This window comes from Protobothrops mucrosquamatus, unplaced genomic scaffold (assembly GCF_001527695.2).
Source record: "Protobothrops mucrosquamatus isolate PMUCROS unplaced genomic scaffold, P.Mucros_1.0 scaffold45, whole genome shotgun sequence".
NCBI lineage: Eukaryota > Metazoa > Chordata > Lepidosauria > Squamata > Viperidae > Protobothrops > Protobothrops mucrosquamatus.
The window spans coordinates 4,477,310-4,494,584 of record NW_015386427.1 but is presented as its reverse complement, the minus strand read 5'-3'; the positions used below and the strand labels follow the sequence as shown (position 1 = coordinate 4,494,584).

Here is a 17,275-nt window from a genome sequence, read left to right as displayed (position 1 = left end):
AGCGCACGCCCACAATTTCCAGTGAGTGCTGAAATTGTACACAGCACAAGAATTGGCTGCAGATTACCCAATAAGGCTGGTAATTAGTGAAGGCCAGGAGCCACCAAGCTATGAAACTAAGTCCTTTGGAAAATTGATATTTCCCTTGGAGACAAAATGGCCGCCGCCTATAAAATGGTGGCTTGCCCTGAGGTGCACACTGAAATTATGAGAATAACTCTTTTTCTCTTTGTGGAGACTCTTTTCTCCCCGATTCCTGGGTGATTAATTCTATTTCCTGAGACAAAATGGCGGCCGCGCCCAAAAATCACACCGTCAACTCCGTACCGTTGGAAGTTGCAGAAGCCCCCTGGGAGCGAGGCGGCACCCTGAACAGACTCCAACTAGCCAGGAAACGGCCGAAAAAAATCAATTTAAAGTTCGGCCTGTCCCTGTGTGCCTCGGAGCGCCGCAGCCGCAACGTCCAAAAAAACCCCGCGTTTTGCTAATTTTCGCCGCCGGAGATGCAGCCGCGATCCCCGCCGCTGTAAAAACAATCTCGCCGAGGAAGCGTCCGCCTCCTCGGTCGATTTGCCTCTCCGGGGTTGCCGCCGCGATCCCCGCTATCAGGGAAATACTCGCCGAGGAAGCCTTCAGCCGAACGGTTTCCTCGGGCTGTCTCCGCTATAATTGGCCTCCCCGGGGATGCAGCCGCAATCCCCGTCACAAGAGGCCAATCGTCAAAAGGAAGAGAGCAGCCGAACGGCCTTTCTCCCTTCGTGAGATCGCGGAGAGGAGAGAACGGAGGGAACTGAGAGCTTTTGAATTCTCGTCAGTCCCTGCCGTCAACGGAGCCGCTGGAGCAAGCCCTAATGCGCTCCGCTATTGTAAATTTTAATTCTAATTAATGAGCCCTAACCTGTGAGCTCATGGAGGGAGGGGAAAAAGAAGGGGCCCCCTTCAGTCTCCCAATAAATCACCCCCCACAGTAGAGCTGACAGAGGGGCCGAATTTTAGTATGTCAATTTTTAACTACTTTACCAATCGTAGAACTGAAGATGGAGGAACCACTAAATTTAGATAGTCCCTACGAGCCAAAGTTGTACGTCCTGTTCTTTGGGCAGATCAAGTCAAGACTGGGCATAGGTCCAAGGACGGGGCGTGACAACTTTGGCTGACTTGATCTGATTGGGCAGGAATACAGTCACAACCCACGGGTGGATCCTCCATCTCCAGTGCTGGAGAAACTTGAGTTTCCGTATTTATTGCTCAACTTTTCGATTAGGAAAGAAACATGAACCTTTTGGTTATTTTCTGGAAAGAAATATAGACAATGTTCCCAAGAATTATAAATAGTTGTGTGCAGCAAAAGGCTGCATCTCTCAGTCAAAAATATTGTTTATCTACAGGTAAAGTAGCTCTACTTAAATTAGCAATCTTTTGTTTGGATGATGCCAATGCTTTGTATTTTGAGCTGTCTTTGCAACTAAATGCAGTCATAGTCTAAATGCATCTTCCACCCCCATCCAAAATATGTTGCCTAAATTCTTTTAAGAAAAATTTCCAGAGATTTTATCAACTTTATCCTAAGTTTTTAGTTTTCTCACAATATTTCAGTCTTTTAAATTGTTCTTTTAAAATCCATTTTGAAGACGCTAGCAATGTCAGTTATGGATGCAATAGATACTCCTGCACATATAGCTATTGTGTTACTGAGCATTGGTTAACAAAAAAAAAAAGGGGGGGTGATATAATCATAGCACAAATGCTGTGTGATGTGTAATGCTTCCAGGTTGTTTCTGAGTCCAATTCAAATTGTACCAATTCAAATTGCTGCCCAGCTGTTATTATTCATAAATAAATTGTGCTGCCACTAAACTACCATTGTCACTGATGCTGACTGAGGAAATTTGCAATGCTCTGCATAAGACTTCAATCCCCTTGAAAGTTAAAAAATGAATCATTGTTCTTTATGTTTCTTGTAGTTGTGGAACACACCAAAGTAATTTGTTGCATAATACTAAGACAGCCTTGCATGGAGATCTTCTTTTACTAACTCTTCAAATTACTGCCTTAATAGGGAAGAAGAAGCCTGACACTATCAAAAGTAGTTTAGAAAAGCATTTAGATATGCATTCAGATTCCACAGACAGCACATTTGTATTTGGAGGTAGCTACATAAATGTGATGGCTCCTGAGAATATGACTGCACAAGGCAAGAAAGAACAAAATACAGCATCTGACAAAACAAAAACAACTGGACTCTTATATAATAACTGAAGGCCAGCTGCATCACTGGATATTAATTTTAGAATAATGTTTGCTTTAAAGATAAAGCTCACTTTTCATAGATAAATACATGTTAAAGGAATCTAGGACAAAGACAAGAGCAAAAATATCATTCTAAATATGTGGATAGTAAATGGTAGATTTTTATTTTATTGTTTGGTCTGTGAATATTAATACAATTCACCAGAATTTATATACATTTGACATACTATATACTATGGAACCATCTTTGTCCCACTGCATCTGCCAGTCCCATCTGGGCCGGCTGGGCAGGTATCTTGCAGACCCCATCAGTTAAAGAAGTGGGGTCCTGGAAGAGAGGCTCGCTCTCTCACTGTCCCCATCCTGTGGAATATTCTGCTCCCTGGAGGTGAGGCAGGTCTCCACTCTCCTGGCCTTCTATAAAAAATAATCAAACATAGCTCTGTGGCTTCATGTGTAGAGCCCAGAGGAGCACGCAGCCGTGGGGCTGTCGGGTGCCCTGAAACCCCTCTCTTCACCTTTTAAATTAATTATAAGAGTGTTTTATCATCCTTGCCTTCTTCTAACTTTTTAAATTTTTATATACTGTTTTTATATACAGCCCAGAGCCTTTCTCTCTGAGGAAGATGGGCGGTTCAAAACTATGAATAATACATACATGCAAAAATATACATACTCCTAGTTTCAAATCATTCATATGAATTTGTTCTTTACTTAGATCAGTGGGATTTTTTTTCCTTTTTCAACATTAAATAAAGAAAATAATACTTAAACAATACTTCTGAAATTTACTCCTTTAACTAACTACATTAACTATGTGTGATTTGAAACATTGTAAATGTATTAAATTAAAAATGCATTTTCTTGAGCTGTATAAAGTAATTAAAATTGATATCATGATTAATTTTAAAAACAGGAGAGATTCACACACTTGTTAAGGAAAAAATATTAATGATACATTACTATTATGCACATTTATAAAACTATTTATAAAGGCATTTTTACCTCATTTAATTATTCTATTTAAAGAACTTTCAATTATAGCATAGCATTTAAGCATTCTTAACCATTTGTGGAGATGGTTACCAGCATCAAATTTCTGAATGTGCAGCTAACGAGTAGGCTGGCTTGGTCACTCAACAGTGAGACACCAGGGTGAAGCGGGCACACAACAGTGCCTGTATTTTCTGCATCGCATGAGAAAAGCACATGTTCCTTCCCCTATCCTTACCACTTTCTACAGGGGGACGATCGAGAGCATCCTGTCATACAGCATCACAGTCTGGTTTGGAAGCATCACTGCTTCAGACAGGAAGGCGGCGCAGAGAGTGGTGAGAATGGCCGAAAAGATCATTGGCAGTTCCCTCCCTCCCATCCAGGACATAGCACAGAAGTGCTGCTTGAGCAGGGTCCGCAAGATTGCCTGGGACACGACACATCCTCTTCGTTTTCCTTGTTACCTTTTGGGAGGAGGCTTCATGGTATCTGAAGCAGAACATCCAGATTCAGTTACAGTTTTGTGCTATACAGTATTAACCTTGTGAACTCCAAAGCTTCCTCTTTCCACTATGTATTCAAGATGGACAGTGATTAATATTTATATGTTATATATATGTTGTATATAGTGGGTTCAAATATGTTATGTATGTGTACACCTTTGAGACCAAACAACAAAATTTCATTTTTAATGTGTGTTAAACGTTATCTGTCTCTCTATATTACACACTCATTTCAAAAATAACTACTGATTTTGACGTACATATTTCATTGTCAAACGTTTCAGAGATCCAACTCATTAAAAGCAATATAAATAAAATATATTATAAAATATATTATCAATAACAACATGAAAAGTATTTTAAACATTCTAACCTTACAGTTAATGTACCAGAAATAGAAATATATTTATTAAGAAATATCATTGATATTTGAATGAAGGAAGGTGTACAGAAGAGGTTAACACTGAAACTGTTAACCTCTTCTTTACAAAATTATAAGTAGTGAACTATCAGATCCACATATGAATAATTCAATTAGCTATTTTAGAGCTCATGCCTATAACACAGGAATCTTCTCAGACTGGTGCTTTGCAACTGGCCCAGAGAAGATAAGGTTCGGACTTTGCCCTCTTGTGCCTATGTAGAGATTTCAGCTTAATTCCCCACTTGACTCCTCCCCTGGCTCAGCCGGTCTCTTGCCGACCTCAACACCCATTACAATTTTCAAGATGAAGGAAATTATTTTAGAATGGTGGTCCCATTCTTTTATATGTTTATAGCTATTTCACTCTACTTGCATATCCTCTATTTGGAGATGGGGAGAGAGATTACTTTACCTGTGTCACTTCACATAAAAATGTATTGGATGCATTTTGTGTGAAGTCTGAGTTGAACACACTTCAGAATCAATAATGTCAAATTCTTAGGATGGGTTTCTAAAAAACATTAGAACATGATGCTGGAAAGAATGTAGAATTAACAAGAAGATGAATAAATGGTGGATAAATAAGGATAAGACTTGCTAAAATGGTTATTTAATGAAGTATGATGGAAGATTCAAGACAGAGGAAAGTAAATTCTTGTTTATGCTGTACAGTTAAAGGATACAATATTGCTAGGTGTAGCAGTGTCTGTATAAAACACAGTGGCTGGTCCTACTTATTAAACCAGATAACTCACACTATCTCTTAGAGCCAGTATGTGAATACGCTTAAATCAAGAGTGGCCAGAGAACCTAGTTTGTCTATCATCAAAAGGCATTGCACCTGGATCATAAGAGTACCTTTCCTCAACTAAGTATCCTCTAGTGTGTTTGAACTATACTTCTCAGGGGAGTTCAGAAACTTTAAAAATCTAAAGGTGCCCAAAAAAGAATCAAAATCATCAGTTACTTATACATTCTCATATAAAAGGACATAAGGAACTATGCAGGTAGAAAACTTGGCCTTTAAAAAAAAATCAGGTCCATTCTCTGCCATATGCTATTTTTGAGTTGTTTCCATTAGGCAGTCTGTACACTGAATTAATAAACAAAATTTAAAATCCTAATGAATATGATGTGAGTAGAATGACTAAGCCTTTATGTTTTATGTCAAGGAGCCCTGATTCAATTAGTGGTCTTTCCATTTGATAGGATAAGGTAATGGAAAAGATTCACTACCTAGCATTTTAGCAAGCCATTGACCTGCTAATAGGCAGTGTCCTATGTTGATAATATTTAAGGTATTTTTTCCAGTCCAATCCCCTAATATTTTTTTCCTGTTTATATTCATGGGAGTCTGTAAACTATGAGGTGATGTCTGGTCTTTGTACCAAAACAGCAACAAACAATTTTGTAACGAATCAGTTCACAGGGCCAGGTCAATGCACTTTACCATAAGTCCCTTGTCTATTTACTACCTTCAATGAAACTAATTTTTTTCAAAAAGCCCTGACACAGGTATTTGGTGCCATCATGTGGGTCATTTCAGAAAATGCAACCTTATATAAAGAAGACAATAAAATTGCAGTGTTGCCACGAAATTTTCACTTCTGCAACAAGCAGATCCAACATGAACTGACAAAATAGTTAGATTTTAGTGGCATGAATATTTTGACTGGAAGTAAAAATCCATTCTATTGTTCTGAAGTTCATGTCTCTAGTCCCTGAATTTAGAATACTGGGTCCTATGTTCTCCCTAGCTGATTCAAGATCTTTCCTTCAATCTTTAGAGATTCTGTAGACTTACTAACTTTCTGAAAGGAGAAGGAAGATTTGCAGGGATCAACTGCAAAAGCTGCTGTCTTTCCATTATATTATCATTAACAGAGATGTGGGCAATCTATAGTACATATTAACCTTTGGCCACACAGGTGTATTTATGCAAATCAGCTGGTGACTGAGACATGGATCAGTTGACCAATGCTAGCTATGTATATATGATGGCATATATAGGGTATGAAGATATGTTTCTTCTAACCTGCCCACTGATAGATTTAGGTTTATCCCGATCTAGGATGGTTTGCAAGAATAGTTCCACTATTATAGAACTATTCAGTGAGAAATTAAGAAGTAAGAACCAAAATCCAACTTTCAATTAAAAGTAAATCTTAGAAGTAAAAAGATTTGAACCTGCTACAATAAAGCAAGATGACTGATATTGCACATCATTCTTTGTCCAGAATCTATCCGCTAATGCAGGAATCCACTAATGCTTGCTGGGGAATTCTAGGAGTTGAAATTCACACAATCTAAAGTAGCTGAACTTAAGGTTGTAATACCTCACCTTTAGCAGCTTCAGGAATCTCTCTTGGCCACCTATTATTTTGTTATAGGTGGGATATTCCAAATAATTAATAATTAATTCCAAAGTAAAATAAGCTCAAATCCTATGCACGAAAAACCTAGAACAAAACTCCCAATCAGAAGCTGTTCAACACCTCATCTTCATATAGGTATATATTTGAGAAAGAGATACATCCATTTCTTAATCAATCCATTGCACCATGGCATATATTTTACCTGATTCCCAGCAAGCTGCCTGTACCACTTGATTCCAATTATTAGATCAAAGATCCTGGATGATTAATAAAAACAATCCCAAGGAGGCCCCCACAAAAAAATTCCATAGCCTCAAACTTCACTGCTTGGAAGATGCCAAAAGTTGCAGGAAAAGGACAAATATCTTTAATAGGTCAGGGAGAGTTTAACTTTTATTATCTTAGCCTGAACTCAACCAGGTAGCTGAACTAGGTAAATTTAGCAGATTTATAAAAACTAAACTGGGTTAGCTATAAATAGCACTTTGAGACTACCCAAAAATCCTGGGATTACTAACTAGAATGATAAATAATTAAAAAAAAAATAAACAACAACCCTGAAGAAGGAACAGCAAACATTTCTCTACTGTTGCTGAGAAAATTACATGGACATGTCCATGAAATCACTAGAGATTTAGCTCAAGATGACTTGTTTTATATTAAAACTAGCCAAACCTGTCTCATCTGAGATCTTCCAAATACAATAAGACTATAAGTCCCAGATTTCTGTCACTATGGCTACAAGGTACAAATTCTGGGAATGGCAGTCTCAATAGATCTGAAATATACTAGGTTATGGAACTCCTTCAGTTGCTTAAGAATAGTGCTGAAATAATTGTTTTTCTTGTTCTAGAACACTCAATTAGAAAAACACTACATACGTGAAAAAAATATTCCCAGCATCCATTGCTTTAAAGATAATGATTTTTGAGAAACAAGAAGAAATGCTATGAATGAGAGACCTATATAACGTATCTCAGGTTTTTTTCTTCAGTACATTTCTGCAGATAAAATAATTCGTGTGTTTCTCATCTTTAAATCTGTTTTAAATATGTTTCAGGATAAACATCTTTATTGCTTTCTATTACATTTTAATATCTTATAGTACAAAATATTTGGAGCGCACTGGATTGGGAAGGCTGAAATCAACAGGATACAGCTTGCAGCAACAGTACAACAGATTTTTTCCCCCTATTGCTTTGCCTTTCCCTTTTCTGAATAAATACACTACAGACCTCTTTACCTAGTTATTATAGAAGGTTACTTTGAGCATGGGGAAAAGATTTCTGATGCTGAAGTTATAGGTAAGTATATCTAAATTCATTCCAATTCATTACACAGTATACTATAAGGAAACTATGATCATTTTAAACCTGGAATTATGTATATCTCAGGAGCCAGACCCACAATATATCCTGAAACTTGAGTTAAGAGCTGACCAGTATGGACTGAATGCAAGCAGTCAGCTTTTGACAAAATAAAAAAAGCCAAAACAACATAATGATTTGGTGTTGACAATAATAATTTTTTAATGAAGCCAAAATATCAAGTTAATTAGCAGCTTTCCAGTTTCATTACAGCTTTTTATTTATCTAAATAAAAAGCTGTAATAAAACTGGAAAGCTGCTAATTAACTATATTTTCCCATTTCCTTTAGAAACTAAAGCTCTAGTTATAAGCTTTAGAATAAGCAAATTACCTCAAAGCATAGTTCCAAAGCATAAAACCTTAGTTTCTTGCTTTAGACAAAAGAAACTTAGGATAACTAAAGATTTCCTAGTTTAATCACAATTCACATCAAAAGAAAGAGAGAACATATTCTGGCCAAAGGTTTGTATATCTTGGCTTAATAAGACACCCCTATACCATCAATATCAAAGGAACACCAATAATATTCTGTGATCCCATGAAAACTTCCAGGTCAGATTCACTGATTAATCTAAGCAGCTCTCTTTGGGAGGATTGCTTCTTGATTACATCTAGAAGAGGATAAGCTTACATAGCTTTAAAAATTATTTCTGCAACATGAAGAGTGTAAGATGGATGTGTATCTTACAGCCTCCAGTCTACTTTCAAACAGCTCTTAGGCTAAATTTCAAAAGCTCTTTCAAAAGGCCAGTCTTGGCCTCTAGTAAGAATTATCTGCAATTTCCTTCAAGCAGCCTGTTGTTTGGAAGCCAAACAAAAAAAGAGATTTCAAATGTTTATTTCTCAATCTATTTTTGGCTCTAGTGTAACCATATACATCCTTCAACAAAGTTCATGTGTAGTGATGTGTCCCTCAGCAAATAAAAGATTCCCTCCCCTGATATAAAATAAAGTTAGATCATTTGAAACCCTAGGACATCATGTGGTCCAAAAAAAGAGTTTGCAACCACCGAATCTCTCAACTGCTAAAAACAAAACAAAACAGTGTTTCCCATCAACTTAAAGTAATAAACAGATGAAGCTGCAGTATAGGCCTTAAAGTTGGCATATTACAGGTAGTCATTGATTTACAACCAGTCATTTAATGAATGTTCAAAGTTACTACAATCTTCAGAAAGGGTATTTCATGCCCCATAAAGCATTTCCAGCTGATGTAAAAGGTCATGGCTCCCCCCTCCAGTCACAGTAATCATGATCTGGATGCTTCTGCAACCTTTTCACACTTACTGCCAGTTGCCAAGTGCCCCATAATATTGTGATTGCGATTTGCAATCTTCTCTCTGTCTTCTTCTCAGAAAGTCAATGAGCATGCCTGCCAAGGGGGGCTGAATTCCTTTGGTAAAGTGTATGAAACAAAGGGGGTCCTAGTTTATCTTGACGACATCCTCATCTTTACAGAAACAATGGAAGAACATATCAGGTTGGTTCGTGAAGTGCTTAAAAAATTATTAAAGGCAAACCTTTATGTCAAGCTATCCAAAAGTGAGTTCCATCAGACACACCTTGATTACCAAGGGTACCAAATTTCAAATGAAGGGGTGGAGATGGACCCAGAAAAAGTCAAGGCCGTTCTTGAAGGCAACCCTCTCGAACTCACAAGCAACTACAGAGCTTTCTGGGGCTTGCTCATTTTTACCAGCAATTCATTCCCTTCTTCGCTAAAATAGCTCTATTGATTACTGAACGTTTGAAGACAGGTAAAGGGGGGGGGAACCCCATCCCAGCCAACCTTTAAAATGGACTATGGAATGCCAAGCATCTTTTGAACAGCTTAAAAGTTGTTTTCAGGAAAACCAGTCCTCAAACACCCTAAACCTGAGGAGTTCATCATCCAAGCGGATGCCAGTGATGTTTCAGTGGGAGCAGTTCTTCTTCAGAAAAACAACAAGGGGGACCTGCAACCATGCCCTTACACCTCCAGGAAACTCACCAGCACAGAGCAGTGATGGGCTGTATGGGAGAAGGAGGTATTGGCTGTGCAATGGGCATTGCTAACCTGGTGCCATTTCCTAGAGGGGAGTAAGATACCATTTGAGATGTGAACTGACCATAAGAAACTTGAGGCACTTATAACCCTGCGGAAGTTATCCCCAAACAGTTTGATGGGCACAATATTTCGATGAGGTACATTCCTGGAGGGAAGAACTTCCTAGCTGATGTCTTGTCTAGAATGCCACAAGTATAAAAGCAATCCTCTATCCATAAAAAGCCTTTCAAGTCACCACTAGACATCAAATGCAAAAAAATCCCCCGACCACGACAACAGCTTGATCCAGAAATTCAGAACCGAACTGAAATCCAACCCCTGATTCAGAGACAATAAGCAAGTGTTGACCCATAGAGAAGGATTAGCATGGAAAGACTCCAAATTGTACCTTCCTAGCACCCTCAGGTTCCCAGCCCTACAACAAAGCCATAATGCCAAGCAAGCCGGTCACTTTGGATTTCTAAAGACTTTATACTTAGTAAGACGGCAGTTCTGGTGGCCAGGAATGAAAAAAGATATTGAAAGCTATGTAAAGAGCTGTGCAATTTGTGCTGCCATGAAGAAAAGACCAGAAAAGCCCCCTGGTCTATTACAGCAGGTTTGGAATCATCCCAGCCTTGGCAGGAAATAGCAATGGACTTCACTGTAGAACTCCCAGAAAATAGCGGAAATACCTTAATATGGACTGTTATTGACCTTTTCTCAAAGCAGGCTCATTTTACAGCCTGCCCTGGACTTCCCTCCACCCTGAAACTGGCGAAACTGTTTTTAAAACATATCTACAGACTCCACAGAGCACAAGAAGAATTATATTAGATTAAAGGGTCCAATTCACAGCAAAATTCTGGAGGGAGTTCCTGAAGCTGATCAGATTCACCTCAGGGCTCAGCTCAGCTTTTGATCCGAATATGAATGGAGCTGCTGAATGTGCAAATGCAATGGTGGAACAATATCTGAGATGCTATGTTAACTATCAGCAAATTAATTGGGCAGATAGCCTGCCTTTTGTTGAAGTGGCATACAATAACACTGTACACAGCAGTACTGGACTTACTCCGTTCAAAGTGGCTACAGGCAGGGAGTTCATTCCCATGCCTGAATACCCTCAAGAGCCCACTTCTCACAAACACTGACTGAGTGGGTAAACTCACTGAGAGTGTTTGGGTAAATGTTAAACGTACCTTAGCCACAAAGATTCAAAAAGAGCAAGCAGATAAGAAGTGATTCTCCCAGAAACTGTTTCATATAGGGGTGAAAGTCTATCTCTAAACCAAATACCTAAGATTAAAACTACACTTTAAAAAGCTAGGACCTAAATATATTGGTCCCTTCCCTATCGTACGAATCATAAACCCTGACACAGTGAAGCTAAAGCTCCACGACTCTTGGGGAAAATACATCCAGTTTTCCATTGCAGTTTGTTGAAACCAATTGTAGAATCAACACTGAGACCAGTACCTTGAACTGCCCCACGTCTCATTATGGTAGAGGGTGACACCCATTATGCAATAAAATGAATTCTTGATTCTAGATGGTATAAGGGGAAATTACAGTACTTATTTCAATGGAAGGGCTATCCTTTGTCTGAAGCTAGATGGGTGAAGAGTAAAGATGTAAAGGCAGATAGATTAATACATAAGTTTCATAATAAACATCCCAAAAACCTAAAGAACCCCCAGACAATAGAATAGGGAATTAGTAAAATACTAATGTGTATCGATGCTTCTTATTTTCAGGAACTGCTTTCTCTTTAGGGGAATCCTACATCAACTTCTGAAACGAACCTGGCTAAAGCCATTTTTGTCATTCTGAGTTGCCACAGGTTGAGGGGAGAAGGGGGGAAGAAAATGATAGCTTTGCTAGACTAAACACGGAGCAGTCCTATGGGAACCAAGATCATTTCCACAGGAGCTGGAAGGTGGAGAGAAGAGGTTTCACGAAGCCCACCAATTGCTTTTAATGGGTAGCATGATCTATAGCATAGTAGAGGGGAGGGAATTCTTACATTTAGTTACATTGAATCGGTAAGGCAAATTTTAGAGTTGGTTGCACTTTTGACTGTACCGATATTATGTATTCAGTAAACACGTGCTTTGAGGAAACTTCAAGCCTCAGAGTTCTGATGTATTTGGTTTCATTAGTCGGAACCATGACAGATAGGTTTGCAAGAGCTGGAGCAAGTAATGGAAGCTTACCCTGTCACACAGCACTTGAACCTGGGCTGTTAGCTTTCTAGCTAACAAGCTCAGTGTCTTTAACACTGGGCCACTGCGCCCCTCGTCCTAATTATAAAATAAAAACAAATGAAGCTGGTGCCTGCAATATACATTAATTATGGAATGAGCATTGACATTATTTGACATTATTTTAATTTAAGATTACCAGAAAGACTGCATAGTAAGATAGATAAAGTCTAAATTTTATTTGGATAAAATTTAAGTTTAAATTGGACATTTAAACTTAAATGAAATATAGAAAGAAGTACTAAAAGTCCAAATATCCAAAATAAATAAGATAAGTGAGCCCAGGAGAAAAACTACATCATCTGATTTCTTTTTATTTTAAATTTACTTAAAATTATTTTAATTATCAAATCCAATACCACGATTATTTGCCAAGCACTTAACACTTTTCTACTTTTGTCTATTAAGCATTTCAATTCAACAGCAACTTTTTAAGAAGCTCAGGGGTGTCTGGGAGAATTGCAGGTACCTTTGGGGTGCAAATTATGAAACCTTGACACATTGTATCTGGCACTAATCCAAAGCACCAAAGTTAAACTCCAAGTATAGAAGAAATCACTTGCCTCCCATTCCTGTAGGAAGTGCTGGGCCTCCTGAAGACTGATGGATTTGTGTCGCCTGAATTCATCTTTCACATATTGATCTCCCAAGGCTTTCAGTTCCAGTGGCAACAAACGGTGAAGCTGAAGGATCTTTTTGTACAGAGTCCTTACTTGGGACACATGTTGGTGTATACTGCCTGGCATAATGCTGAAGAAAGAGCACTGGATTATCTGATGTTGCTGCTTGCTTCAGTATTAGTTCTAGGGAAACAATTTAAAAATAAGTAAGTCAGATAGATACCATTATGTAGCCACTTAGTTAAATGCTACTACAGTGCATGCAATGGGTATAAAATAGATGCAGAAAGGGGGAGGGGGTATGTATGTGACTTTTATGATGCTTTCAACACACACACACACACACACACACACACACACACACACACACACAATCTCTGTAATCTATGTAAAGAAGGGAATATTCTTATAGTATTCAGTATATATCTAATAGTATTCAACATTCAGCCTCAGAAAATTTTGATTTTGGACTCCCCATTTGCTGGAAAATTACCACTAAACCAGGGATAGGCAATCTTTGGCTCTTTTATGACTCATGGAATTCAACTCCCAGAATTCCTGAGCCAGTATGGCTGGTTCAGGAATTCTGGGAGTTGAAGTCCATGAGTCATAAAAGAGTCAAGGTTGCCTACCCCTGCACTAACTGTATTTCAAGTGATAAGAAGAGAAAACCATTTTACACATACGTAATACTCAAATTATCGTCTATTTACATAGATATAAATAATAAGGAATAGAAATTAAAAACATAAGATAAGAAAAAGGAAAGATAGTTAATATCAACACTATTCACTTTACCTTATTCACGCTATTTTCTCTTTCAGATTTATATGCCTCATTGCATCAAATATTCATTGCAAATCTACCCAATATATTGTTTGCATGTAAAAATATACATATAACAGTCTCCTAACTTCACTGCAAACATTCTTCATATTTTTATCCATAAATATTTTAAATAATGAATGGAACATCACATTTCGTTGTCCTAGTCTCTGCTGAACAATTTACTTAGCATTCCATTTATTCACATGCATGTTTTACTTACATCAAACTTATCTTAGTATACTTAGAAACCATCCTTCTATTGTATATCATATTCATACAAAACATTCAGTCATTCAGGTCTATGCACGTTATCATATGCATTCTCTGAATCACCGGTCCCCAATCTTTCTAGCTCATGGACTGACAGTGGTGGCAGCGGAAGTGATGGGGGGGGGGGGGGGGGAGGGATAGTTTCACATGCAACTTAGATCCTGCACATGTGCAAATGAACTGCACACTTGCCTGCAGTTTGTGTGGCCCGGTTCCCATTGGGCCACAAACCAGTACCATCCGCTGTCCAAGGGTTGGTGACTCTTGCCCTAAATCACTGAACTTTTCTTCTCAGTCTTATATTTCTCATATTTCTGGCTAAGACAAAAGTCTAGTCTGTAAACTCCCTGCGTGGCATAAACTTGCACTATACTTCTCAAATTTTTCTCAACATCAACATACAGGCAGGCTTCTAAATATGATACATTGATCTAAAATGCAGCATTAGAAAGATACTGAGGCCTTATAGATGTGTCAGAATTTTGTTGGGAATTTTCAGTCAGTATGATGAAGCTCTGTATAAAGAAATGAAGGCATGTGTCTATTGTGCTGCGATGATACAAGGTTGAGAATTCAGTCATTTTTGTACAAGAACATTCAAGATGCTCAAATTTAAATACTGGAGCACTAGAGAAGTACAATCTGATGACAATAGGGTGAAACATCAGCTAAGTAACTAGCTGTTGCTCACTAAATTGGCCAATGTCATTCAGTTTGGGTGAATATGGTTTTGTGCATCATAGTTAATCTTTCATTAACATGTTGAATGTTTACAGCTATCATTTCCAAGTGAGAGAGTAGCCTGGATTGTTACAGATGCTATTATATTACTGATGTTTAAAGCAACTAAGTTTTGATGTGAACTGCTTATTTATGTCATAATACAACATGTAAAATAGTATTTTGGTTTTACTAACAATACAGAGGATTATGTATCCAATGCCACTATTAAGCTTTATTCATGAAGCTGAAGTCTGAGGTAGAGAATGATTAAAGGAATCCCTAGAGACCTAAACGTTAAAAAAACATTTCATTGCTCAATCGGGGCATAAAACTGTATACAATAATTTCTGGAATGATAGAAATTTGTGTTTTGCATTAGGAACATATACATTACTTTCATGATTATTCATATTAAAATAGCTTAGTACAATGGTTCCCAAATTATAAACTGCAACACTCCCAGGGTGAGATAGATATTTTTTATTTATTTGTTTTCCATTTTTCTCTTCTCTTCTTTTTCTTTTTATTATTAACTTTAAGGATTTACTTATTAAATTTATTTGCTGTGGGTCTACTATGGGCAGCTTACAAGATGGGGAAAAAATATAAAATATCACCATAGCAAAGGAGTACAGCAATAAAAATAAACAATGGAAGTATAGTAATATGAAATTTAAAAAATTGTTTAATTTATTTTGGCATTTTGGCTATATTTTGTATTCTTCTAAAAAAATAAAAATTTCTGCAGTTCAGCTTAGAGTGGGCTACCAAAGGGGATTTCCAGATCATGTCTCACTAACTACACTGCAGGATGAACCTCTTATGAAAGTGTTTTGACCTTATAGGTCAAATTTCTTTGTTTTCCAACGTCTTCAAGCCTTTTTGTCAGTTAAAAAAAGACAGAACTTGGGAGTACTAAGAGCTGTTCATCTGGAAGCACTCCTTTATACACTGAAGTACAGGTAGTCCTCCACTTATGACCACAATTGAGCCCAAAAATTCTGTTGCTAAGTAAGGCAGTTGTTAAGTGAGTTTTGCCCCATTTTATGACCTTTTTGCACTGTTGATAAGTGAATCACTGTGGTGATTAAGTGAATTATGCAGTCATTAAGCAAATAGATTCTGACTTTCCCTATTGACTTTGCTTATCAGAAGCTGGCTGGGAAGGTTACAAATGGTGATCAAATGACTCCAGGAGAGTGCACCTGTCATAAATACAGTTGCCACGTGCCTGAATTTTGATCACGTAACCATGAGGATGCTGCAATGGTTATAAGGGTGAAAACCAGTAATAAGTCACTTTTTCAGTTCTCTTGTAACTTTGAATAGTTATTAAATGAATGGTTGTAAATTAAGGGTTACCTGTAAGCTGTGATTTCTAGATCTTGAATAAACTGACTGAGAGCATACAACATCCTGATTGCCATTCCCAATGGTTGGATTTACTCCTACAGTACCCAAGGAAACCACATTATGGCTTCATGGGTAATGTGACTCAGGCCAACATGAAGTATTTTGCATCTGCCTGCAAGTTGCATTGATTTCATAAATATCTAAACTGAAATGAGTAATCTCACTGTATAATGTGGCCCTTTCTCACACACACACACACATCCATCCATCCATTCACCCCATCCATTCACCCCATCCATCCATCCATTCACATATATACATAAATATTGTTGAAGAAGATTCCTGAGAGTATTCTGGACAGCCAAGAAAACAAACAAATGGATCATAGAACAAATCAATCCAGAATTCTCATTCGAGGAGCAAATGACCAGAAACAGGTTTCTTTACTTCTTCCAAATAATAGGAAGTCTCAGCTCTTTGGAAAAGGCTCTAATGCTGTGAAAAGTGGAAAGAAACAGAGGAAGAGACCGATCAGCAACAAGGTGGATGAACTCAGTTACAGTGGTGATGGGTCCACCATTGGGAGATTTGAAAGAACAGATTAGGGACACCTCAGCATGGAGAAAATCTATCCATGTGGTAACTAGAATTATAAAACTTCTTGGTGGCACATAATCACATGTAGGCACAGAAACACACACACACACACACACACACACACACAGAGAGAGAGAGAGAGAGAGAGAGAGAGAGAATCTACCTACTTACCTACCTACCTACCTATCTCATCCAATCACCTCGCCACTCCAGAATGCGTGTCATCGGCCCCAGGAAAGTCTGCTCAGCGAGATTTACTGCTCGTTGCCTAGGAAACAAGAGGGGAGGGGGGGTTTCTAGAGATCGACAGCCGCGCTTGCTCGGCTACCTGACGTTACGACCGAGAAGATGCCATTCGACTCTCGGAGCATTCCCTAGTCTCCGCCCGGCTGAAGAAGGTTGCGTAAGAACGAAAGCGACGGTGGCCGCCAGGCAACAAACCGCGGAACGCTGGACATCGGCGGGTTTAGCTGCGAGCACCGGAAGGCAGCTCTGCGCTCCGCCCTAGGCTGGCTTGAGTGATTTGTGGTCTCTCCTTCCTTTGGGGCTCGGTGCTTGGGAAAATCTAAGTAGATGGGCGAAGCTATTTCTCAGGCTTAGCAGCTGTTCTCCGCGAAGAAGCTAAGTCTACCGAGAAAATAAACTGCGGAGGGGAAACGCGCATTTTCTTATTCGCCC

General features: G+C 38.4%; 1 protein-coding gene across 1 annotated transcript in view; it reads right to left on the bottom strand.

Annotated features, from left to right (window-relative positions):
• Positions 1 to 16,974, bottom strand: part of SDHAF3 (succinate dehydrogenase complex assembly factor 3) — a 30,554-nt gene extending 13,580 nt beyond the window's left edge. Inside the window, exons 1-2 of the mRNA XM_015811587.1 lie at positions 16,781 to 16,974; positions 12,770 to 13,009 (exon numbers count right to left, since the gene is read on the bottom strand). Of these exons, the coding sequence (XP_015667073.1) occupies positions 12,770 to 12,952 (183 nt within the window). The 5' untranslated portion in view covers positions 12,953 to 13,009; positions 16,781 to 16,974. The remainder of the gene's footprint in view (positions 1 to 12,769; positions 13,010 to 16,780) is intronic.
• Between the last annotated feature and the right edge of the window lie 301 nt (positions 16,975 to 17,275).